General features: G+C 53.0%; 1 protein-coding gene across 5 annotated transcripts in view; it reads right to left on the bottom strand.

Moving 5' to 3' along the window:
* Window positions 1-24,322, bottom strand: part of Dnah1 (dynein axonemal heavy chain 1) — a 70,833-nt gene that overhangs the window by 20,519 nt on the left and 25,992 nt on the right. For all 5 annotated transcript variants that reach the window (XM_046452900.1, XM_046452903.1, XM_046452902.1 and 2 more), the window contains 31 exons: window positions 24,003-24,144; window positions 23,348-23,503; window positions 22,794-22,992; window positions 22,460-22,713; window positions 21,578-21,790; window positions 19,755-19,919; window positions 19,166-19,287; window positions 18,902-19,007; window positions 17,955-18,134; window positions 16,969-17,109; window positions 16,287-16,450; window positions 15,963-16,076; window positions 15,269-15,457; window positions 15,029-15,134; window positions 14,035-14,148; window positions 13,351-13,500; window positions 12,250-12,336; window positions 11,972-12,158; window positions 10,624-10,715; window positions 10,272-10,426; window positions 8,350-8,527; window positions 7,361-7,555; window positions 7,152-7,271; window positions 6,723-6,881; window positions 6,520-6,627; window positions 4,983-5,123; window positions 4,685-4,845; window positions 4,082-4,239; window positions 3,625-3,798; window positions 2,852-2,890; window positions 40-218 (listed from right to left, as the gene is read on the bottom strand). In XM_046452900.1, the coding sequence (XP_046308856.1) occupies window positions 40-218; window positions 2,852-2,890; window positions 3,625-3,798; window positions 4,082-4,239; window positions 4,685-4,845; window positions 4,983-5,123; window positions 6,520-6,627; window positions 6,723-6,881; window positions 7,152-7,271; window positions 7,361-7,555; window positions 8,350-8,527; window positions 10,272-10,426; window positions 10,624-10,715; window positions 11,972-12,158; window positions 12,250-12,336; window positions 13,351-13,500; window positions 14,035-14,148; window positions 15,029-15,134; window positions 15,269-15,457; window positions 15,963-16,076; window positions 16,287-16,450; window positions 16,969-17,109; window positions 17,955-18,134; window positions 18,902-19,007; window positions 19,166-19,287; window positions 19,755-19,919; window positions 21,578-21,790; window positions 22,460-22,713; window positions 22,794-22,992; window positions 23,348-23,503; window positions 24,003-24,144 (4,648 nt within the window). The remainder of the gene's footprint in view (window positions 1-39; window positions 219-2,851; window positions 2,891-3,624; window positions 3,799-4,081; window positions 4,240-4,684; window positions 4,846-4,982; window positions 5,124-6,519; window positions 6,628-6,722; window positions 6,882-7,151; window positions 7,272-7,360; window positions 7,556-8,349; window positions 8,528-10,271; window positions 10,427-10,623; window positions 10,716-11,971; window positions 12,159-12,249; window positions 12,337-13,350; window positions 13,501-14,034; window positions 14,149-15,028; window positions 15,135-15,268; window positions 15,458-15,962; window positions 16,077-16,286; window positions 16,451-16,968; window positions 17,110-17,954; window positions 18,135-18,901; window positions 19,008-19,165; window positions 19,288-19,754; window positions 19,920-21,577; window positions 21,791-22,459; window positions 22,714-22,793; window positions 22,993-23,347; window positions 23,504-24,002; window positions 24,145-24,322) is intronic.

The following is a 24,322-nucleotide window of genomic DNA, read 5'->3' as shown; positions in this document are numbered from 1 at the left end:
GGCTGTGGGTGCTGGGGAGACAGCCTGCCAGATTCTTACCTCAACCTTGGCTGGGTCAGCCATGAGCATGCCCTGGAAGACCTTGGAGAGATCCCTTAGATTGAAGGTATAGTGGGACTTGGCTGGAGTGGGCAGCAGCTGCGAGGTGATGGTAGCATATACCAAGATGGTGGCTTCCACCAGGGGATCCTTGAAGGTAGCAAGGTGGGGGGCCCCGGCTGTGGGGATGGAGATTGGCCTGGGTCACATGGATGAAAGCTCCCCATGCAGCCTTTGCAGATCCTCACCCCTCTGCCTTTGCTTATGCTGAGTTCACCCCTCAGCTGCCCCTCTCCTGGCCTGCAGGTTTGGTTTCCATTCACCCCTCGGCCTCATCTTTGATGCTTCCTCCTCTGCAAGGACTTCCTGCAGCCCCCACCTCAGAGTGAGAAATCTCTTGCTCTGTGCTTCCCTCATTACTGACATAGCCCTCTGTGCATCCTGGAACTCAGGTGTATGCACACAATTGCTGGCCCTACTGGGGTCAATGCTGGTTGGGGCCCTACAGCCTTGCCTTATGAGCTTGTGCCCGGACATAGACATACCAGCCCTGGGTGACATATGGGAAGGGGTCATTTGGTCTACACAGATTTCAGGCATGCTGCATGGTAAGTTTGGAGAGACCTGGAGCTCCATCCTGATCTTCAGGTCTCACCAGCCCCCCTCAGAGCTCCTTATACCTGCAGGTCACCACTAATAGATCCTTTTGCTGTTTTTTTGAAAATTGTCCAATTCTTTGCTGGGAATCAAAATTCTGTCAGTGAGACCTTGGGGTAGAGGAGGTTCCCAGAAGTGGAAAAAAGGAGGGAAGGGGCAGGAGAGGGGCTCACTCGTGATTGTGTGCCCAGCCAGACTGCGGCAAGGCACCATTCTAGGTGCTGGGTACTCTTTTCCTTCACCAAGCTGACATTCTTATCAGGGAGATGGACAATGAGCAGGTCACAGTGACCTCATGATAAGTACTAAGGACAGATTTATTGCAGGAGTGAGGTTTGGGGCATGCCAGGGCTTGGCTTTAGGGCCCATTCCAGAAGTGCTGGGGGAGGATTTACTGAAGGGGACATTCAAGCTGAGACCAAAGATGCGAGAGGCAAGAATATGTTTATCTCAACAGCAAGGGCAAGAGACTGGCGGTAGGAGCATTCCTGGGGTGTTAAGGACCAGCCAGGAGGGACCTAGTGGAAGGAGATGAGATCAGACTGGAGACAGCTTTTCCAGCTGCTGTTGGAACTTGGGTTCTTGCATGGATGTTGAGCAAATGAGGAATGCATCCCTCTGGCTGTAAGTTGGGGATAGAATGTAGGTAGGTGAAGACAGAAGCAAGGAGACCAGGGGAGGGGCTGTGGCACTCATGGGGTGAGCGAGGACAGAGTGATGAGTGGTGGCTGATATGGGGCAGATTCTGCAGGGTTTCCCGATACATGAGATGAGGTGCAAAGAGGAAGAGGGGAAGACAGTGGTTGGAGGTGATGTCATGGCTCTTGTCTTAAACACCTGGAAGGTGAGATGGGAAAGGGGCTGGGAAGTGGGGCATCCAGGAGTTTGGGTTTGGACAGGTTCACACTGAAATGCCCAGTGGATAGACAAGAGATGTGGAGTCAGGCGTTCAGAGGAGAGGTCTGGGCTGAGGACCTGAACTTGGATGTCATCAACTCAAAGCTGGCTTTTATCACTAGAGGCAGGACGAGACTGTCTGAGGATAGCATAGATAGAGGGAGAAGAGACTAGACAGCAAAGTCCGGTCATCAAGAAGGGAAATCCAGAGAGGGTGGAGGGCTGGGGGAAGCTGCAGGAAGGAGGGTCTGTCTAATGGGGCAACACTGCTGACACCCAGGGCAGATGAGGACATATAGCTGACCATTGGTATGGTAACACAGGGCACTGGTGACAAGAACACTCTCTGGGGGAGTAGCAGTGGCTTGTGGAATGTGGGGGTGGACAGCTGGTGTCAGCGGGAAGAAGTTGTTGAAGAGTTTTGCTATCAAGGTGAGCAGAGAAGTGGGGGCGAGGGACCAAGGTGGGTAGAAAGGTAGCTGGCCAAAAGAGGGCGTTTTGTGTTTGGTTCAGATGAGAGAACTGGGTCATGTTTGCATGCTGAGGGAATGCCCAGGGGAGCAGGGCACACTGGTGCTGGGTGAGGGATGGATCCCATCCCCCAGCAAGCCCAAGAGAAGGGCTTGCTTGCATGAAAGCAGGAAGTCCATCCTAAAAGGGAGAAGATGGACCATGAGGGAGGCTGGATGCAGGTAAGCAGGCAAGTATGGACGCCCAAAGAGAGAACTTGATGACCTCTTTCAGCTGAGAGGAGGGGACAGAAGAGGTGGAAATGCAGAGAAGACAGAGTCTGAAGTGGCCAGTTGCCCTGCAGTGATGACCAACAGATCTGAGTTGTGCGAGGCTGCTGGTTGAAGGATGCCTGCCCCCCGTTCAAAACACTCCCAGTTCTCCTGCTCCTGCCTGCTCCCTGGAGAAGGCCTTCTCTCTTTTGTGCTCTGGCTGATAACATAGTGTGTAGGGAGGTTGTTGGGTTTCTTTATTTATTCATTCATCTTGCATTTACTTTATATCTACTATCAGTTGGACACTAACCCAGGCCCTAAAGGATTGATTGGTCATAAAAAGGGATGAATGACCCATGAAGGCAGTTGACCTTTGCTGGTGCTGACCTTCACTCTGGACCCCATCTGAGCCTAAGGATGGTCTATTGTGGCCTCTGGCCTCAGCACACCTAACCAGAACCCCGGGATCATCCTGGAACCAGTAGCCCCATTCCATCCATGCCCTCCCAGGCTCCTACCCAGCCCACACTTACGCACAGGCTCTCGGTAACTTCTTTCTCCAAGGAGCCCATCTAAAGGATTGAGGGAAAGACACAGGCCTTGGAGTTAGGTGGGTTTCTTGCTGTGTAGCCACTGTAGCCAGCTGTGTCCAGCTGAGAAGCTCCTAAAGTAGCTGCTGACCATTCCCAATTCCCCAACTGGACATGCAGTTAAGTCCTAGCTCATTGCCCCTGGGGACACAGGAGTCCAGGACAGATTTCCATTGTCAACCACCTGGTGCCATGCCAAATGGAGTTCAATCATCAGAGTGTGTGCTGGGTGGGAGGGAAACAGCATCTTGCGGGGACTTTTCCCCAAGCTCCAGGGAGGATCCTCCTTCCTTCATGTCCTGGGGACTTTTCTTAATTACAAAAGTAACATCGTTTCATCTGAGTTTCTGGGCAAATGCTAATATGGACATGTGTATTTATGTGGGTGGATACATATAGGTATTCATGTATCTGTTATATATTCAGCAATCACCATGAGCCAGTTTTCATGCCAGATTCACTAACATTCATGACTTGGAGTGACAGGTCCTAATATCATCATTACCCATTTTAAGATGAAGAAACTGAGGTTCAGAGAGGTCCATGAGCTTGTTAAACAAAGGTAACAGCTGGGTAAGGAGTAAAGCTGGGATTGTAGTTAAGTGACTCAGCCACTTGGTCCTTTTCAGTGGCTGCCCAGCTGTCCTTGGAGTGGCTTACCTGGGCTGGGCTTCTGTCTTTGTCCATAGCCTCTCCTGTCCCCACCTAATACTCACTGATCCAACAGCCCAGAATGGTAGAGAAGATGCATTTCTTGCTGGTCTCATCCATCTCGACAAAGGACAGGTAGTTGAAGTGACGTGTAAGCCTTGGGGTGATGGCATTCCTGCCTCCTCCGGGTGGGCCCATGGCACAGACAAAATTGATGTCCACCAGGTTCTTGAAGGCTCCTGAGTGGGGGCAGGAAGTCAGGAGGGGGCCCCGCCCAGAACTGCATTATGATTTTTGTGGGGCTGCTTTCCCGTGAAAAGCACATATATTAAAATTAGAATTTGCAACTGTATTGGTATAAAGGATAGATGCATTAATGGCCATCAGAATTTTTCTTTGAACCTAAAAGTTCATTTCCCCTGATTTTTAGAGAACTTAGAATATTTTCATGGGCCCTGATGCCTACAATAATCCTGACCAGTGAATGTAGCCTATGCCCTGCAGGCCTGGGTTGGCACATACCGATGATCTTGCGGTCATACCAGCCTCCATGGTCCATCCACTGGCGCAATAGCTCAATGGGCGGCTGTGCACCATATGTCTCCAGGGCTGGCATGTTCAGGTCGTCAATGAAGAAGATGAAGTTGTGCCCAAGGGGTGGCCCAAACACACCCTTCCGCCTGCAGGAGGGACTGTGTGAGCCCAACACTCATGGGCACCAGGTCCTCTGAGTATCCAGGGGCAGAGGATGGTACCTCACTAAATCTGAGCCTCCTCTAAATTGCTAGACCTCATGACCAGCCCTATTTTGTTCTGAGTGTCCTAGGACTGACTTCTGTGTGAGCTCTTTTAAGGGAATCTTATCTCCTAGGCAGGTGGATGACAGGCATCTCTAAGACAGACCCATAGCCTTGCCTAGATGCCCAGCCCAGGATGAGCACCCCAAAAGGCTCCAGAGGAATCTTGATGGAGAGAAATCTCTAGAGCAGTCTGCAAAAGAACCCAGCGCCTCTTGTGGGGGATATTCCAGCTTCCCCTGGGAGGGTTCTGGAAAACCCAGGAACATGGTTCATCCAGGCTGAGGGACACTAGGGCCAAGGAAGGAACAAGTGGTGGGTGCCCTGCCTCTTGTCCAGCTTGCTGTCGATGAGGTCCTGGGTCTGGTTGGCTGAAGTGCGGGCTGAGAAGGTGAGGAAGTGGCTGATGTACTCCAACGGCAGATTTTTGAGGAGCTTATCGGAGATGGTAAGCGTCTTCCCTGTGCCCGTTGGCCCAATACACAGCACCTGGGAGAGCGGGGATGGGGCAGGCAGAGCACACACAGGGTGGGCACACAGGGGGAGCTGCTACCTTATCAGTGTAGGGGGCTAGCCTACACTGGGACTTGGGGTAGGCTGAGGCAGGGTAGGGTGGGGGTGCTCACAGGCTTGTGATTGGTGAGCAGCTTGTCCAGCAGGAAGGACATCTGCATAGTGTCTGTGGTGGGCACGATGATGTTGCAGTAGTTGGTGTCTGGTGTCATGGTAAATGGAGCTGAGGAGTTCATCCACTTCACCCAGGCCACCTGGAACCACATCTGGCTTAGGCTGGACCCAGATCCCCTCCCACCCCACCTTTGGCTGTGGTTAAGGAAAAGAATGGCACTGCTGGACTTGGCAAGAGGGTCCAGGAGAGGGGCCGCTTTTGACAGAAGAAACAGGAATTCCCCTGCCCTGCTTTCTGTATAAGGCGGAGGACTCCCAGCAAAAACCACCAGAATGGGGGCTCTCTGCACATAGCTATGCAGGTGGAGGCTCCTTGCATGCATCTGTCTAGGTGGGGGCTTCCCTACACACAGCTGCCCCTGATCATGAGGCACCCTAGTGATTTCGAGTCCCCAGGTCTCTGCAAGAAGGAGAAGCTCTGGGAATTGGACAACCCAGAATGCAAAAGGGCTTACTGTTTAGTTTTAGGCTAACCAAGGAATGTAGGGGTCAGAACCAAGGGCACTGGTATCAGCTGGATGGTCAGAGGCCTCTTGGCCTAGTCTCTCCACCAACCACACCTACATGAATCCTTTCACCCACAGCCCTTGACCTAGCTTGCCGACCTCCCTCCATGGGGAGTCTCAATGTGGACAAACCAACGTGTCCCACTGGGAAAGGTTCTGACCATTCTGACCCAAATATGCCCTGTACCCCACCCCCCAGCAGAACCCTGCACAGTGACTCTCTATCCCGCTTGTCTTGAACTAGGGTCCTGGTTCTGGAATGTGGGTGGGCTCATGGAGACCTTACTGACACTGAGGCAGGCCACAGAGTTTTCCCTTGAGCCTTTTAGGGAGTTTGGTTCTTGGGAAAATGGATTTTTTTCCTTTTTCTTTCTTTTTTTTTTTTTTGGTCTCAGGGATTGAACTCAGGGGCACTTAACCACTGTGCCACATCCTCAACCTGGAAAATGGGACGTTTTTAAAAAAATAGTTATATATATATATATATATATATATATATATATATATATATAGAGAGAGAGAGAGAGAGAGAGAGAGAGAGAGAGAGAGAGAGAGAGAAAGCGCACATGTGAGGATTGAACCCAGTGCCTCACACGTGTTAGGCAAGCGCTCTACTGCTGAGCTGTAACTTCAAAATGGGACTTTTAAGTAGAACTGGGGCAGCCAGTCCTTGGGCTCAGAATTGAAACCAGGAAATGTACACGGTTGGGAAGGGAGACCCACTGAGGTCTCCCAGCTCCAGGTTCAAGCCCAGCTCTGCCCAGGAGTCAATGTCCTGGTCTGGAAAGTGGGCACATAATGACCCACCCAGTGGGGCTGTAAGGACCCATGAGATGATGAAAATAACCCCCAGCCTGAGACCTGGTGCCTGTCCCTGTGGCTTCCTCTCTGTGGCTATTATTCCTCAGGGAGAATGGTCACTTCCCAGTGCGGCCCTCCCCACCCCGGCTCCTGGGCAGGCCTGCGGCACCTGCTTGCTGTCCTCGTCTTCCTCGTAATCATCCTCTGTGCTGCTGATCCCAGCGTCCTCCAGCCTGTAGTCGTACACCAGCCCCTCCTCAGGGAAGAGCAGAGTCAGCTGCCGAGGACCAGGAAGAAAGCAGGTTTGAGCCTCAGGAGGTTTGCCAGCTGCTGGCCCCTGGGGGCGGGGCCTGGGGGCTTGCCACCGCTCACATTCTCTACGGACATCTTGGTCTTTAGCCATTGGCTAAACTTGTCACGGCTATTGCTGTCTCCAGTGGCACCCACAGTCCAGACCAGGGAGAAAATGAACCAGGGTTCGATCAGTTCTTGGATGCGACTCAGTTTCTCAGGAGGAATTTTTTTGAGGCCCTGGGAATGGAAGGAACAGTGTTAGGCTAAGACAGGAATAGTACCGGGCAGCTTGAGGAAGTCGGGTAGGGATGTGTCATAGTTTTGCCTCTCTACAGCCCATTGGATGAGGGTTGGGGGTGAGGGGGAGGTCCCATGACCTATGCTGAGCCAATCTGGTTTCTCTTCCAGGAAACTGGACTTGGGATTCAGGGCCCTCAGGTAACCCTGGGCAGGAAGAGCAGGGGGCAAGAAGGATCATGCTTTCAACACTGCTGTTCAGGATTGTACCTCTCTAGGTAAAAAGGGCTTGAAGAAGCAATCGAGCAACTTGAGGAGGCTCATGGTCAGGTTGCTATTGGTTGAGGCGATCACCTCCTTCACCGAGGAACGAACAAAGTCGATGGACTCCTGGAGGGAGTGAGCACCCAGCTCTCACGGCTGGTGGCCACAATGCCCTGCCACCCCACTTAGCTGGGTATACCCATACCCTCACTAACCTCCAGGAATCTGACAAATAGACTTTTGAATTGCTCCTCGTGGGGCTTCAGCAATGCAGGGAGCTTGCTTAGCCAGCACTCAACGAAGGGCATGAGCCCCAGGATGCTGGGCTCCAGGTACACCATACCACAGCGGGACACGGTAGCTGGTGAGGCCACCGCCAGGTCCTGCACCTCGAACATCATGGTCATTGCCTGGTGCCAAGATAATCCATGTGAGTGTGCCAGCTGCCGGACCCCAGAGCCAGAGGAGGCTGCAGGGTCATGGCAGGGGTGGGGGGCTACCCATCCTGCTAGAAGGATCTGTGGGCCGGCCATGGGGTGGGACAGGGCTGTGGTGGGGATCAAGAATGTGGCCTTCCTGGGATCCCTGAGGAGAAGCCAAAATTGGGAGATTCCTGGGATTCTCTGGCCAGCCTGAGGTCCCTGAAGGCCTAGAAAGTCTGATAAGAACTATGTGCTCTGCTCAAGAATCCCCTGCCATGGACACAGGTCCACACAGACTGCCAGGTGTTCTCAGAATGACTCAAGAGCTCAGATCAGCATGCAAACTGAAATGCTTCTATGCCCAGAGCATAGCCCTCTTTCTTGGGAACTGCCCACCAGACCCTGGGTATGTTTCTAGGATGGGCTGGACACTAAACCCAGACTGGGCCAATATGGCTAAAAGTGGGTCAAGGAGGTACTGGGCCACATCAGCCAAGGAATGGCGGGACAGTCCTCCTGGCCCTGGGCTTGGGGAATCACAGGAAGTAGGTCTACTGAAATGGTAGCCCAGAGCAGCTAGCTGTATAAGACACGGCAAGGTGATGGTGTGCAGGGCTGGGAGCTGAGCCTGAGCGCCACTGGCTGGAAGGCTCCTGGGTGGGTCACGGTGATAGTCTGAGACACAGCTGTGGCCCTGAGAGGCAGGGATGGAGGGGATAAGGCCTGACCTGTGTGGTTCAGCCTCCAGGCCCACCCAGCTGTGGAGGAGTGGGCAGGTGCACCTCTGTGAGCTTGATGATCTCCCCGGAGCTGAGGCATAGCTTCTTGTTATCATCCAGCACCGTGTTCATGTTCTCGATCCAGACAGCATCCACTGGCCCATCGAACATGTACCACTTCTTGTTGGTGTCCGAGGCAATGGCCCCCACCCGAATGAGAGAGGAGAAAATCCCATCTGTCCTGCAGTCACCAGGAAGGAGAGGGTTGTAAGTGCCAGGAAGGCAGGGCGGTGGGTGTGACTGGCTCCCTGGGAAACCTGGCTGCCTGAATGGCCCCAATATGCTTCCCACCTCCCTTCAGTACCTTCATTTATTTAAAAATTATACTAGGAGAAACGGGACCTTTGGGTGCAACATGGTGTAATGAGAACTTGCTCTATCCCCTCCCCGCTGAATCTCCACAGAAGTCACATTGAAAGAAGATAAACAGTGGCATCCTGACAGGAACCAGGGAATAGGGGAGGAGGCAAAGACAGAGATGGAGGCACACACAGTTCTGGAAAGTGGGAAGAGCTGAAGAAGGGCCAGATCCTGCCACAGAACCCAGGGAGGCTCACACTTCAGAGGCTCTGCAGGCCAGGAAATAGGCTAGAAGGGGTGACAAAGATTCTCTGCTTGGCCAAATTTTAGTCAGGCTCCTGAGGCTTCTCCTGAGCCCATCTGTGCAGTTCCTTGTAGAATCCAGTTTTAGCAAAGAAGGCTTCAAAGTCAGTTCAGCCAGAAACTGTCGCCCTGAATATCTGGTCACCCTGGATACTTGATCAACCTTGATATCTAATCAGGACCCTCCTCTTTCACCTCTCCCAGGTAAGATCTGATCACCTGACCTGTCTTCACCCAGAATCCTGTTAGTTGGCTTAGCCAGAACGCCTCTTCCCCTCAATGTGTCCTCTTGGCTATAAATTCCCACTTGTCCCTATTGCATTCAGAACTGAGCTCCATGGCAGACCCTGTTGCAGTTGTCCCTACACTTATGGTGTATCCTGAGTAGTCTTCCTTACCGTGCTTCCAAAGATAGTATCGAATAATTGTTTCTTTAATGCGATATTTTTCTCTGCCCTGCAGAGTGCCTCCCTCTAGTAGGTATGGGTGAAACCCTTCACTAGAAATGGGGAAATCAGGACAGACTCACATTGGGAAAAATAGTTGACTCTCCCTTCTTGATACCCAACCCCCATTAGGTTGTAGAATACTGGAGCCATGCAGACAGCCTCACCAAGAAAAGGGAGGGTTTTTTTTTTTTTTTTTTTTTTTTGGTACTAGGGAGTGAATCCAGGGGCACTTAACCACTAAGCCACATCTCCAGCCTGTTTTATATTTTATTTTGAGACAGGGTCTTGCTGAGTTGCTTAGGGCCTTGCTAAGTTGCTGAGGCTGACTTTGATCCTCCTGCCTCAGGCTCCCCAATGCTAAGATCACAGACATGTGCCACTGTGCCAGGCTAAAAGGGAGACTCTTTGGAGAAACAGCATAGCTCCAGATGAAAGATCCTCAGGTGCTGATCTTCAAGGGGTCTCCATCCAGTTGCTCTTCTCCCAGCTCAATGCACTTCTCCTAAAATGCATGTCCTAACCTGGGAGCAGAGGCCCCGAGAGGGACCACCAGACTCTCTTGGGGCAAGGACAAGGGCCATTTACTGAGCATTTACTGTGTGTCAGACATGATTCCAGGCACTTTCCGTGTGTTAAGTTCATTCGCACCTTACCATAATAATGGCATCATTGTCCTCATTGTGTTGATGCAGGGACACAGGTGGGGAATGGCAAGTCATATAGGGAGGGAGTGGAATGGTGGACAGAATTCCAGGCTTCGGGCTGCAGAGCCTGGACTCCTAACCTGCCACTGTTCTAAGTGGGCCCACGCACAGCCTCCAGAGGCCTGGGAGTACAGCAGTCACCAGAGGGAACGGGGGTGGGGGCACTCACCACTCGTGGGTGAGCAGGTCAAACTCCCCATACAGCTGGCCCATGGTGATAGACTTGGGGTTGAGCACATAGTAATTGACGGCCTCATACACGCCGCCACTGATGGACGGCTGCCCCTTCAGCGATGTCATGGCGGCTGCTAGGACTCTGTAACACTGGGGAGATGGCCACCTGAGAGTGAACCTCCTGTTGCCTCAGACAGCAGGGCTGGAGGGGACGGAGGACCACAGGAAGTGGGAGGAGCAGTCTCGAGGTCAAGGGGGTACAAAGGAGGCCCACGCTCCTATCCAAGTTGCAACACCCCTCAGGCCTTCTGACCAGGCCCTGGGCTGCCCTGCTGGGCTCCACTTACGTTACTTTTGCCAGAGCCTGTGGGCCCAACAAGCATGAGGCCGTGCCGCACCACCGTGGTCTCATAGAGCTGGATACACTTGGTCAGGAAGCCTGCGGGGACATGGCAGAGGAACCTAGGGGTCAGAGCATAGGCTTGGGCCATGACTCTGCCCCTAGCTTGTGTGGTCTGGAGTTAATTACTTCATTCCTTGAGCCTCAGTTTCCTCATCTGGAAAATGAAAATGGAGGCAGTACCTACCTCATAGCAGCCTATGAAGCAGCTAAAACCCTAAGCACAGAGCCTGGCATTGCTCAGGAACCTTCTAGATGCCAACCAGTATTCCCACTGGGACGGTCATTCCCTAACATCCTTTGGGTGGTCCGTTGTCCCAGGCGTGCTCAGTGTTGGCTGTCACAGGCCCCACAATCAACTTCTACACAAAGCTGAGACCTCTTAAGGTACTGGACAATATGAGGCAAAATCTTGGCAACAGAATCCTAGGGACAGTGAGGAGCTATCAGGACAGATGCAGGCAGAAGGTCAGGCCCATGTGGATAGGAAAGGAGTGTATTATTTTGACACAAGGGTAGTGGTGGCTCTGGCACTGCATGCCTGGTGGTCCCTGCCAAAGGGAGAGGATCCAATTAACCAGAGATGGCAAAGATGATCTAAGGCTATGAGGGGAAAAAAAAAGTCTAAGGCTTTATTCAACAAGGTTGCTGGGGCCGGTGCAGGAGGGGGCTAGAGGTAGAGGCATGAGAGCCACACATGGAACTGAAGAGCAGTGGAGAATGCGGAGAGAGGCCTTAAAGGGCTGAGCATGAGCTCACCGATTGCTCAGGTCCTACAGGAGGGGTCTGTGTGGCCAGGGTGGTCAGGCACACCTCCCTGGAGAAGCACCCCTATCCCCCAAAAAGACCAGCTGGAATAGACTGAGAGGAGAGGAGGGAGCAGCTGTGTCAGGATGGACTCGCAGTGGCTAGGCTGTGACCCTCCCCCACTACCAGCATCCAAGCAGAGAAGGGAAAATCTGTCAGCAAGCAGCTGGCATCCCATGGAGCAAATCCCAAGAAGGGACCACATGGACAGGCGGGCCTGAATCATGAGGTCCCAGGAAGGGAACAGTACTTGCTTCCTATCACCTAGTGGGTAGAGAAAGGGTCAGAGACATCTGCCCTGCCCCCAAATGCCAAACTGAGAGACCCTGCCCATGCACACTTGGCCAGGTATAAGGGACCCTGAGGTTTGGTTTGCCTTGCCTCTGTCTCCCATCTGGGCTCCAAGATGGCTGAAGCCGGCCTGAGCCAGCATGAGCTCACAGATCAGACATGCATGGGACTGCAGGAGGCAGGGGCCAGTGGCTCACCCTCCACATCCTTGAGGTTGCTCTTCTCACAGGCCTTGCGGATGGCCTTGTCCAGGATGCCGTAATCAGTCTCCTCTTCCCTGATAGTGGGGAACAGGTCAGATACAATCCCCGAGAAGAGTTTGAGGTCCTCCTGTAGGAACTTGGGCACGTTCACGTCCCGAATGGCCCGGAGGCAGATCAGCTCCTGAAGCAGGTGTGGGCACCAGCTTCAGGGTCAGGCTCCTCTCCAGCTGCCCTGATTTCCTGCCCCAGGAGCCCTGATGGCTGGAGCTCACCTCATTCATATCGGGGTTTTCTCGCTTGAGGTTCCCAGCAGCTGAGATCACAGTCTTCACAGCTCTCATCCCAAAGTCATAGTGATCCTGTGGTCACCATTCAGGAGGAGGCATGGGTGGGCCACTCTGCTGCCCACTTGGTACCTGGCCATGCCACCTCACCCAGCTCACCCTCAAAATGTCAGTTCCCCTGCAGCTCTTTGGAGACCACTCCCCTGCATGCCCCAATCTGGTCTGGGTGCCCCTCCTTTGGGCTCTTCTGACACCCCCCCACACACCCATTTCACCATCCCAATAGCCATCTCACTTTATTTGGCTGCCTATTCTACATCCCCTGCTCTGCACTGCCTTGGTCAATGCTAAATACCTAGTCCCAGCACAGTGCCGAGGGCAGGGATATACTCAAGTTGTTTTGAAAAAGTGAGTGAAACAGGAAACAATTTTTTTTTTTTTTTTGGATTCATCTGTGCAACAAATAGGTTGGCCTCGATGGCTTTTGAGTTTCCTTCTAACATTCTTTGCAACATCTTTCCCAGCTTAACCTTTCGGCTGCAACACTGTGGCTTTTCCCATTGGTCCTGTCTCTCCCACATTATATAGCAGATGTGTTAAAAATAGTTAAGTGATTCACTTTGCCCCATGGTGCCAGCCCATGAGAGCTACCTCAGACCTGACCACAGACCAGCACCCATCCCAGAAATCTTGGTCTCAAAGCTGCACGTAGAGACTGGGCTTGGGAAGGGCTGAGGGCATTTCCAGAACCATGTAGGATAGTTTGCTTCAACAGGGGGTGGGGAGGGGCACTGTTCAAAGAGGATGATTAGAAGGCAGTCCCTGACTCCTGCTGCTGTTCCACGGTGCACTGCATGAACCTGGCCAGGCTCTTAGCTGCTCGGGACCTCAGCATACTCACCTGAGAAACAGGGATGTAACCCCTATCTCACAGGGTTGCTTGGAAGAGTCTAAAGTAATGTCTGTGAAGCAGATAGCACAGAACCTGGCCCTTGGCTGGTGCTCCATAGAAAGTGAACTTGGAGCATCTCTAGAGGCTGGGGTGGGGGGAGCAGTCTGAGGGCCTTTGGAAACTGGCTGAGGCCTCACCTGGGAGCTGAGCTGCTCAGAGGACAGCTTGAAGGTGGTTGTGATCTTCTTAGCGAGCACATTAGCCTCATTGAATCCAAAGGAGTAGAGGGAGATCTCAGCAATCATGGCATAATCCGGGACCATCATGGCGACAGGCCGAAAGAGTGCCTGGGCAATGGTATGTGGGTCTCAGACTTCACCCAGCCACAGGGTACCCACCCACTCTCTGAACTATCTGCTCCTCAGAAGGCAGCTTCACCTGACCTTCCTCCCTGGCTAATGCTGGGATTCCTTTCTGCATCATGCCTGCCATGACTGAGCCTTCCATTTGCTCTGTGGCTGGACAGTTTTGGCCATTAGAAACAACAGGTCCTCTGTGTTTGTCTGAAACAGGTGGCCTCTCTTGGCTTCCCATTTCTTCTGTAGGCCTAGCCTAATGGCTCCTATCAGATGGCCTTCACATGCATGAGCATCCCTGACTTCTCCCATGCCCCGAGGACAAGTGTGGGGCATCCCTCTGTGGCTGGGCCTCAGGACCCTTGGGCAGGAGATCTATCATAGAGAACCACGGCTCCTTTTATCCAGGCAGCTGTGTGTCCTTAAATAAATGATTTATTATCTTGAAACCCAGGCCTTCCACCCGGGGATCCCATGGCACAGACAAAGTTGAGTCCACCCGGAGCACCCGGGGCCTGAACTTGCCTTCAGATTGTCAGGCAGTTCAGTGCGGCCTGCGTATCCTGGATTCATGGTGATAAACACTGCGCAGGATGGTACAAGTGGGATCTCGACACCCTCAAATACGAAGCGCTCCACCTGTGTTGGGTAGGGGTCAGGGGGTGAACTTACTTGGGGCAGGGGTTGCCCAGCCCTATCCCTTCCTCTGGATGTGCCTTCCTTTCTGCTACTCATTCCCCTGTCCTGATGGCAGCGTGTCAGCTAGTACTGGACCCCTGGTCATGGATGGACTTTCTTTCAGGATCTGGCTTAAGACCTCAGGTCCCAGTGAGCACCCATGGCCTCCCAGGTCCTGGCTCTGGTCCTTTTTTAAAAAAACATTTTTTTGTAGTTGTAGATGGATACAATACCTTTATTTATTTATCTTTATGTGGTGCTGAGGATCGAGCCCAGGCAATGGTATGTGGGTCTCAGACTATGCTAGGCAAGTGCTCTACCACTGAGCTACAACCCTAGCCCCAGCTCTGGTCCTTTTGAGGTCCCACATACTTTTTTGCTTTCCACTCTCTCTACTTCCAATTCCTGATACTGATCTTCCCAGACTTAGACAAACTCAGCCCTGACTAGGCGCCAGGGCTCTCCCTTGCAGGGAGTAACCACCAGCCTCTCAGCTCTCATCTCTCATCTCCAGGACAAGATCCCTGGGGACCTTGAACAAGGCTAGAGAGAGAACCAATATCCAGGGCTTTGCATTAGCATCAGGACACAGGCAGGGACCCCTTTATCTGTCCCAGCTTGGCCTGGGATCTGCCACCAGACCAGGATAAAAATGTGGGGCTTCCTGATAAGCTACAAAGCCCCTCAAGACACAGTTCTGCAATGGTGGTGGCTCGTGGACAGTGCCATGCCCCTGTGAGATGAGAGGCTGGCACTAGGCAGGCCTGATGGCCTGGCTTTCCACCTGCGGCATGGGAACCCCTGGTGACAGAGCTGATGGCAATGGTGGGGGGTGGCTCACCCGCTGTTGCTGTGCCTTCTGGATGGTGGTGATCTGCTGTGCCACCACAGACAGCACCTCAATGTCGATCCGATTGAACTCGTCAAAGCAGGCCCAGGCCCCAGCACTGTGAGAGTGGAGGAGGTGCATTCAGAGCCCTCCTGGCCCCCACTGTCCTATGATGCTCCTCACCTGGCCCTCCCCAGGAAGAGGGCTCAGTCTTTATGCCCTCTCTGGTGCCACCTCACACCCCAGCCTCACCTGGCCAGGCCCTTGAAGAACTTGCCCATGGCCATGAAGTCGAGCTGGTCAGAGCAGTTGAACACAACCGTCTGTATGGCCAAGGCCTTGCCCAGATCTTTGGTGGTCTCTGTCTTCCCTGTGCCAGCTGGACCAGCTGGAGCACCACCAAACTTGAGGTGCAGGGCCCCAGTCAGAGTCAGATAGCACCTGTAGGACAGAGGAAGGCCACCTATGTCCTGGGCACTTCCCCTTCCTGGGGCTTTCCACAGCTCTTTCTTTTGGGTCCTCTCTCCTCTTGGGTCCCAGATGTGCCCAGCCTGGCTGTTGGGGTCAGGATTGGAGCCTATGACTACCTGCTCAGTGTTCTCCCTGTCCCACGTCATAGGCCTGGAGAGCTTTGCTCAGGGACCCACAGAGCTGGCTGACGTGTGGCCAATTCTCTTCCCTTACTCCAGTCCCAACTGGGGCCTGGCATGGTGGAACACGCCTGTAATCCCAGCGGCTCAGGAGGCTGAGGAGGAGGATCGCGGATTCAAAGCCAACCTCAGCAACTTAGTGGGGCCCTACATAACTCAGTGAGACCCTGTCTCTAAATAGAATACAAAAAAGGGCTGGGGACATGGCTCAGTAGTTAAGCACCCCTGGATTCACTCCCTAATACCAAAAACAAAACAAAACAAAAAACCAACCCAACTGGGGAGGGGACCGGCACCTGTCAGTGAGGGGTGTGATCACCAGCCTCCCACTGTTGCCTAGGTACTCGTAGCCATAGATGAACTCAGCATTCACAGCCCGGATGTACAGATCATTATTGGTCCAGTAGTACCTGGCAGTACAGGGAGATGGGTACCTGGTCATGGGACCACAGGCCACAGGCAGGCATGTAGCTGAGCAGAGGGGGTTCTTTTGAGGAATGAGGGTTTTAAAACCCCCCTGCCCAGCTTGTCCCAGAGCCTCAAGGGCCAGGATCAGCTCCTTGTTAAGTGACTGTTCATCCCTCTCTGGGCCCCATCCTGACAGCCACTCTGGCCCTCACCTGAGCTGTGAGATCCACTCAAAATCATTCACACTGACCACGTGCTCCTCGATCAGCTTTTTCACCACGTCCTTGGCATGGACCTCGATGACGATCAGTGCTGACAGCACCGCCCGCTGCATACGGGACAGTTTCCCTCGTACCAGGGCTACCAGGTCACTGAGCTGCAGGAATGGGGACACTGTCAGCTGTCTGCTATCTGCAGGGAGACTTCTCCCTGGTACCGAGGGTGGGTTCTGCCACACAGAGTTCCTCTCTCCAAGGACTGATAGTCTAGGAGAGCAGGGGAGCAGGGACCAGGCAGGGGGAGGGAAGTAAATAAAAATGGAGACATATGCATGGCATCTGAACCTTCAGGGCCTGGTGGAGCCTGCTGAGGGGCTGGAGGCTGGAGTGTTGGTATGGAGCCAGAAAGGCCCAAGGGACAGTGCAGGAGAGACATGGGCATGTGCTTCCCTCACTGACCATTGGAAGAGGGGCACCTGCCTGGCCTCAGAGCCTCCTCAGGCCCCCAGTCCCTTCTGCTGGTTGCTGTTGTGAGACACATTTCAGGGGTTCCTGACCTGCTTTTTGAACCCAACCCTAGGCCTCTTCCAGATCAATATAGGAAAAAGTTCCTGGAGGTCTGGGCTCTCCGGGGGGCATCAAGGGTGCAAGGAGTAGTGATCCTCTTCATTCCCACCTGCTCGGAGAGCTTGGGGAACAGATCAGTGCTGAGGTTGTTGACCTCCAGAGCCTGTGCCACCTCCATGGTCCAGTAGGTCTGGCAGCCAGCAATGGTCACCTGGCCAGGCCAATTCAGAACCCACTGGGTCCTGGGCATCTGAAAAGACAACAGGGGCAGGTTGATCTAGGCACTTTCCAGCTCTGACCCTTCCCCTCTTCTTCCTTTAAATGTTGTTTGTGCTTTGGCCTTTAAAATCTCTGGGCTCAAAGGGTCAATTGTGGACATGAAGGCCGGGCACAATGGTGCACGCAGATAATCCAAGTAGCTCTGGAGGCTGAGGCAAAAAGATCTCAAGTTCAAAGCCAGCCTCAGCAGCTTAGAGAGGTCCTAAGCAATTCAGTGAGATCCTGTCTCTAAATAAAATATAAAATGGGCTGCAGATATGGCTCAGTGGTTAAGTGCCCCTGGGTTTAATCCCTGGTACCAAAAAAAAAAGAGAGAGAGATCAATTGCACCTTTCCCTTAAAGAGAGATGCCATTATGCCCTGGGTAGGCAGAATCATTTTTCCTAAGCAGATGAGACCTTGGAGCAGACAGGTGGGAGCCCCAGATCAGGGAACACAGTCCCGGATTCAAATTCTGGCTCTGCTCTTGCAAATCACAATAGAATAGAAAACACCTCTGAACCTCCTCTGTGAGGTGCCTTGCCCTGTAGCCCAGTGGCTGATGGGAGGGCCTAGAGAAGTCTGCAGGTGTTATTCCAGCCCAGGGCTTGGGGTGAGTGTGATTATGATTATTATTAGGAGGAATTTCACTTTCTGGAGTGTGTGTAGAAAGGAAGGTTTCTGATTCCCGCCTGAGTCCCCAGAGATCCCATAAAGATGAGAACAACTGGCATTAGGGCTGTGGCCTAAGGAGGAAGCAGGTGGGAGCACAGAGAGGGCCTGGGAAGGGAGCAACATGGAGGGTGGCAGGAAGGCTCCATGGCAGGGCGTGCTCACTGTGGGATAGGCCAGGATGGCCCTCTCAATGAAGTTGCGCACGCTGGCCTTCATGCTCTGCTCCACCTCCCGCAACCAGTCCTCCACGTTGCTGGTTGGGTAGATGGAGAAGGTCAGCTTCACCTCTTCACCCTCCGCAGAGTACATGTGTGTGATCTCCAGGTCCTCCTGGAACAGCAGCTGCAGCCATGGTGGTGGTGGTGGTGGGGGCGAGAACAGGGTTACTCTGAGTAAACTAGAAGCTGACCCCTCCCACTGGTGCCCTCCTGCTTTGGAAGGGAACCTGAATGTCTCTCTTGGCTGGGACTTCTCTGACTGCAGGTCCCGAGCTGTGCCCCAGCCCTGGCCTGATGCAGACCCTTGGGGAAGGAGGCTCAGTCTGTCCTGTGTGTCTGTGTTCTGTTCAGGTCTGTATAATCTTCTTTGAGGAACAGGAGGAGATGAGGAAGGTTGTGAGCCTTTTGGCCTCATGGTCTCTCTCTCTCTCTCTCTCTCTCTCTCTCTCTCTCTCTCTCTCTGGATGCAACTTTACAACCATTAAACTAGACAACTTTTTTTTTTTTTTTTTAGTTGTAGGTGGACAATACCTCTATTTTATTTATTTTACGTGGTGCTGAGGATGGAACCCAGTGCCTCCCATGTGCAAGGCAAATGTTCTACTATTAGGCTATAGTCCCAGACCTCATGGGTGTCTTGATCTAGCCAACACCTCAGTGTGCTGGGGGACAGAGAGCCCTTAGATGAATTGGGAGCCAAGATCCCCCAACCCTGAGAAGACAGGGGACAGTTCTGTAGCTGACCTTCCTCCCTCTAGCCCCAGGTGTGTCTCTGAAGACCAGACTCTAAATTTCCACCTTATCCCCACTAAGAGAGCTTGACACAAGGGATGTTCTTCCTGGAATGTGCCCCAGGGGTCCTGGCCCTGAGTCCCAAGCCCAGCTACATACCCGGGCAATGTTCTCGAAGCACTTGCGCAGGTGGGGTTGCACGGCTGTGGGGTCCTTTGTCTGGGACAAGATCTCCAGTAGTTCGTCATCAGATAGGAAGTAGAATCTGCCATGGGAACAGGGATGAAAGAATGGGTCAGGCAGGCTTTCTGGGCCCTGGCAGCCTTGGCACCACTTAACATTCTTGCCCCCTAGCCTGGCAGGGCCCTTGATGTTCATCCTCAAGGGCTGACACTGACAGTGGACAAGGGCCATGATGCCTACCTGGGGAAGGCACTCCGCTTGGTTTCCAGGTACTCGCTGAGGCCCTTCTGCACCAGGTCCAGCAGCTTGTTGCAGTCCCGAAGGCTGTCCAGCAATCTCTGGTCAGCGCACACATTGATTACCTGCAGGGGTTAGGGAGGCATGAGAACAAGTGAATGTGAGCATGCTCCAACTGGGAGGTTGCAAGGCAGGTTCGCCCACACCACCTAGAGACCTCCAGAAGGAAGGAAGAGGCAGGAAAATTGTCCCTGAGTCAGGGGCTGCCTCCATCAGCCCTGCCAACTCCACAGAAAAAAAGTCTATGATTAAAAAAAAAAAATGAGGGTTAAACGAAGGTAAGAAGTTTGCTTTGCTGCAGGACTTGACAGGGCCTCTAAAATGATAGTGTAGTTGGCAAATCTCCAAACCATCAACTGTGGTGCTTCTGAGGAGCACCTCTGGGACTAGGGAACCCAGGACATGGGCTACAATCAAAGCCTTAGATGTGTTCTCCAGTCCTTGTTTTAGGAGGGAAGAGACTGGGAGACTCCCAACAATGTGACCAGGCCCCTTGGGGGTCTTAACTGCTCGCCAGCTCTGCCACACTTGCCTCGCGGTTCTCGTAGACATTCTTCATGATCTTCCTCCAGATCCGCTCCATGGTCTGATAGCGCTTACTCTCTACAGGCAGCTGCCGGGTGATGTCCTCAGAGCTGAAGATGGGCTCCAAGTAGAGCCAGGCCCGCTGACAGTTCAGCCATTCCTCCAGTACCTCCTAGGCAAGTGGGACAGGGTAAGGTGAGGATATGAACTGCCAGGGCCTGAGGTCTGAGTTGGGTTCTGTTCCTCATGATCAAGTCATTTTGTTTCATCAGAGTGCTGGGCACCAGAGCCAGTGTCCACAGGGAAATTTCTAGATGGTGCTGTAAGCATGGAACTCCATGAGAAAACCAGGAAGAGGGATGCCTGCCCTCCAGAGAAATCCCATTACCCATAGGAAGTCCATGCCCTCTTCTCTTGGAAGAGCCAAGGTTTCTGCTCTTCCTATGAGGGACCATGCCCAAGCCAGCAAACCTCAAGGTGACAGAAGAAAGTGTCCTGGTAGTTCTCTGGAGTGCATGACCCTAGCATTCTCTGAGGTTCATTTTCGGGATCTTGAGATACCTAAAATGGTCTTTGAAACCTCAGTTCAAGGGTGAGACATCTTTAAAAAAAGCTATTTCCCCCTTCTGCCTCCCAACTCCCCATTTAGGAACCACCTCTCATCTTCTCTCATCATTGCAAATTCATTCATTTATCTCCTCCTCGTGAACTGTGTGCCACAGTCAGTTTTGGCCAGGGCCATGCCAGGTCCATGTGGGCACCAGGAGGAGTAGGGGAACAGGGCCTGGCTACTGCCTTTGGGAAGCCCTCAGTCCACTAAGGGGCCAGTTCTGCCCCTGGATCACCAAGGGCCCAGCATGATGATAGCCTCTATATGAGGCACTGACCAAGGGACTCAGTGAGATTACTTTGCAGGTACATGTTGGGAGAGTTGGCAAAATGCTTTTACTGAGCCTTAGAGAAAATGGAAAGTGGGGATAAAACTGCAGTGGAGCTGAGTAGTGCAGGCCTGTAATCCCAGCAACTTGGGAGGCCGAGATAGGAGGAACATGAGTTCAAAGCCAGCCTCAGCAACTTAGCAAGGCCCTAAGCACCTCAGCGAGACCCTATCTCAAAATAAAATATAAAAAAGGGTTGGGTATGTGGCTCAGTGGTGAAGCACCTTGGGTTCAATCCCCAGTACCCAAAACAAAAACAAACAAGACATTATAAACAAAGGAAGAACACCTAGGGGCAGTGCTGATCAGCTCAGGAATCTCTAGGTGGTCCTGGGGCGTAGAGATAAGCCCTTCTCATCCAGTTTCTGGCCTTCACTGGAGGCCTCTCAGAAAGGCCCCAAGAAGGGACTGTCAGACATACCTTCAGGCCTGTTTTTCAGGGCTCTATGGGCTGCCTCTGCCTCTGGTTTTGAAAGCCAGAGACAAGAACAGTCCCAATGCCCTGGCTCCCTCTCCCCAAGGTAGATCCAAATGAGATATGGTTGAGGGCAGTGTGGGAAAGGATAATGAGAGCTTTGGGGCCTCATGGTGTCCAGCACACAAATTTCAACTGTTACAATGGTTTTGCCCTTTGAAGGTCTGTTAGTAACCATATTTTTTGGACTAATCCTGTCCTCTTCACATCCCTACTGCTTTTTTTCAGTGGCCATATGTCATAGATGGACAGCCCACCCATCCTGGTCACCCTCTTCTGAATGGAGGGCCTATCAGAGAGCCAGGAGCTCAGAGAATATGGGCAAGACCCTCCACTGCTTCAAGCCCCCATCCCCTTATGAGACAGGGTTCTCTGGGGGTGGGGAGGGAGAGAAAAGACAGGGGAAAGGGGGCCTACCTGGGTCAGCTTTAGTTTGCTCTCCCAGGAGTTGATGCGTTGCTCGAAGGGCTTCTTGTAGGGTGAGAAGGACATGCTCTGGGTCATGACGATGTGGTCGTCCAGCAGCTGTGAGGCCTCATCTGGGCTCTTGAGAATGTAGGTGTCTGTCTCCTTGTAGGGCAGCACGTTGAACAGGATGGTTGACCACTCCTTCTCCATCTTGTCCAGTGCCTGGGGTAGGGGATGAATCAAGGCTGGGTCCCAGGAAGGGGCTGGCCATCATGCTCTCTGACCAGCACTGGTCAGGGAAGAACAGACCTAGTGAATGACTTCTGCGTAGGGCCCTCTGGAAGATACACTAGGTTACCTGGTCCACAAGTCCTCAGTGGGCCCTTTTCTGACTCACTCTCCTACATGTGCTACATGTATATGACACACTTACACGCATGTGTTGGGAGGCAGCAAAGTTACCAGTGTGGGTGCTGGTCCTGGTTCTGACTGTGTCACCTTGGCCAGTTGCTGAACCACCCTGAGCCTTAAGGTACTCATCTATTGTTTATTTAGTTAGTGGTGCTGGGGATCAGACCTAGGGCCTTGTGCACCCTAGGCAAGTACTCTACCACTGAGCTCATGTACTCATCTGCTAAATAAGGATAATGCTATCAACTTTTTCCTGGAATCTTGAGAGGAGTAACTGAGGAATAATAGCCAATCACTTTACATACATGATTAACTCACTTAATAGAATGCACCTTACCCACTGGGCATGATGGCCCCAGGAATGGGGCCAATTACTATCAGTCTCCCAAGTGGCTGTCATTGCAAAGGCCGGAGGCCAAGTGCTAAGGTTTGACAGGGCCAATCCGGTGGGGTGGGGTGGGTCTGCTGCTGGCTGCTTACCTGCTCGATGGCATACTCCTTGCCAGCCACCTCAGCCACCTTGCTGATACTTTCAATATGGTCCTGCAGGTTCATCTCGAGGCAGCGGGAAAAGGTCAGGTTGGCCTTGGGCCTGACATTGATGTTGATCTCATTGGACAGTATATCCCAGTGCCGGTTCCGCATGCCAGGGTTGCGCAGGCCCTGGATCAGCGGGATGTATGGCTTGAACTCCTCAATGCGGGCTCGAATATCTAAGGCCACATCCTGGCAGGCTGTTGGGTAGGGAGGCAGGCATAAGAGGCAGCCAACATCGGCAGGGGGAAGGTGGGGACAGGCTGGCTTGGCCACCTACCTTGGATGTCCTTGAACTGCTTTACGCACTTATGCATGGTCTTGAAGGACTCAACTACGTTCTTCTCCAGCTGCTCGGCATCAATGGCTATCAGGGGGTCATTTATCCAGCTTTCAGACCAGCGCAGCCAGTCGGAGGCTGTGGTCCAGAGGTCCAGGTAAGGCTGGAAGTCCTTCACCATCCTGGAAAGCTTGTCGTACTGCAGGGACCAAGGGCAGGGTTGGGATGCTCCCCAGGCTCTCTCCACCCTGCTCCTACTTGGGCCAGCTACTCTGCTCCCTCCTTGTTCCTGAGTGCTATCCCTGTTCCTGTGCCAGAGACCCAGGCATGGCCTCCCTTCTTTCTGTCCCTCCCAGGCTATGGTCTCCTGCGTCTTTCCAGTAGCCTCCTGAAAGTCAAGGTCAGATTATCTCCCCTCTGCAGCATGCTCAGAGTCCTGCCCCAACATGTCAGAGCCCTGGGCACAGCAGCTGGATTCTGCTTGTGACTATAGCTGCAAGCTGCTTCCTGAAGCCCGGGGGATCAAGAGGGGACAGTGCCTGCGGGAGGCCTACATTGGTGACGGGCAAGCCAAAGATGCGCTCGCGGTTGTTGTAGAGCATAGCCAACTGCTGGCAGTCCTTCAGCTGCTTCTTGACCCGCCGCACCTCGTTGGCAATTTCGTGTGCTCTTGCAATCTCCACGTGGATGGAGAAGCCAGCTACCACAAGCTGCAAGCCAAGAAGCAAGGGTCACATGCCCCTGAAGCACCACCATGCCCATGTGTCTGCCTACTCCCACCCCAAGAAACCTGAGTTCCTGGGGCTTTGACTCCTCCCAGCTCTGAGGGGACTTTGGAGTGACAGGTTGGTAGCCCATTACAGGCAGGCTGACTGCCCTATGGTGACCTGGCAATGCTCGGGGAAAGGAGGGGGAGACTCAGTGCCCTAACCACTTGTGCCCACTGCCCACTGGGGCAGCACGGACACAAGAGAAGACTTAGGGCCCACTCCTCTGAATTCTTCTGAAGCTTGCTGCTCAGGCTTCTCTTTGGCCTCTCTGTTCATTTTTTCAGCCGTGTATCCATTCACTTATCCACGCATCCATCATGCATTGACAAAACATGTCTTAAATGCAAGAAATGAGGCCAGGCCTGCAGCACAGTGTGTGTGTGTGTGTGTATGTGTGTGTGTAGAGGATCTTAGTACAGAGCCCTCCACCAAGCCCCACCTGCAGCCCTTCCAGCTTCTCCTGGAAGTTGTTCTGATCCATGACCTGGATTTTGTGGAACTTTTCTTCTTCCTCGATATGCTGCTGCCGCACCATCTCTAACTGCCCGAGGATCTTAGAGGGCCAGTTGCTGGCAGCCCACCTGGCCGGGATGGGAGTTGGGATGGGGAGAAATGCCACAGCTGAAATGATGGGGTGGAGAGGCCAGACAAGGATACTCCTCCAGGAACCTGGAGCCTCGGTAAGAGCAGGATTGGGGGAACCTAGGTAGCAGTTAGAGTCAGCTGGGACTGGGAAACTGGGAAGTCCAACTGAGCGGA

Source organism: Marmota monax, unplaced genomic scaffold (assembly GCF_021218885.2).
Source record: "Marmota monax isolate L192 unplaced genomic scaffold, Marmota_monax_Labrador192_F-V1.1 WCK01_AAM20220418_F8-fsc00042, whole genome shotgun sequence".
NCBI classification, from domain to species: Eukaryota; Metazoa; Chordata; class Mammalia; order Rodentia; family Sciuridae; genus Marmota; species Marmota monax.
This window is presented reverse-complemented; position numbering and strand designations above follow the sequence as displayed.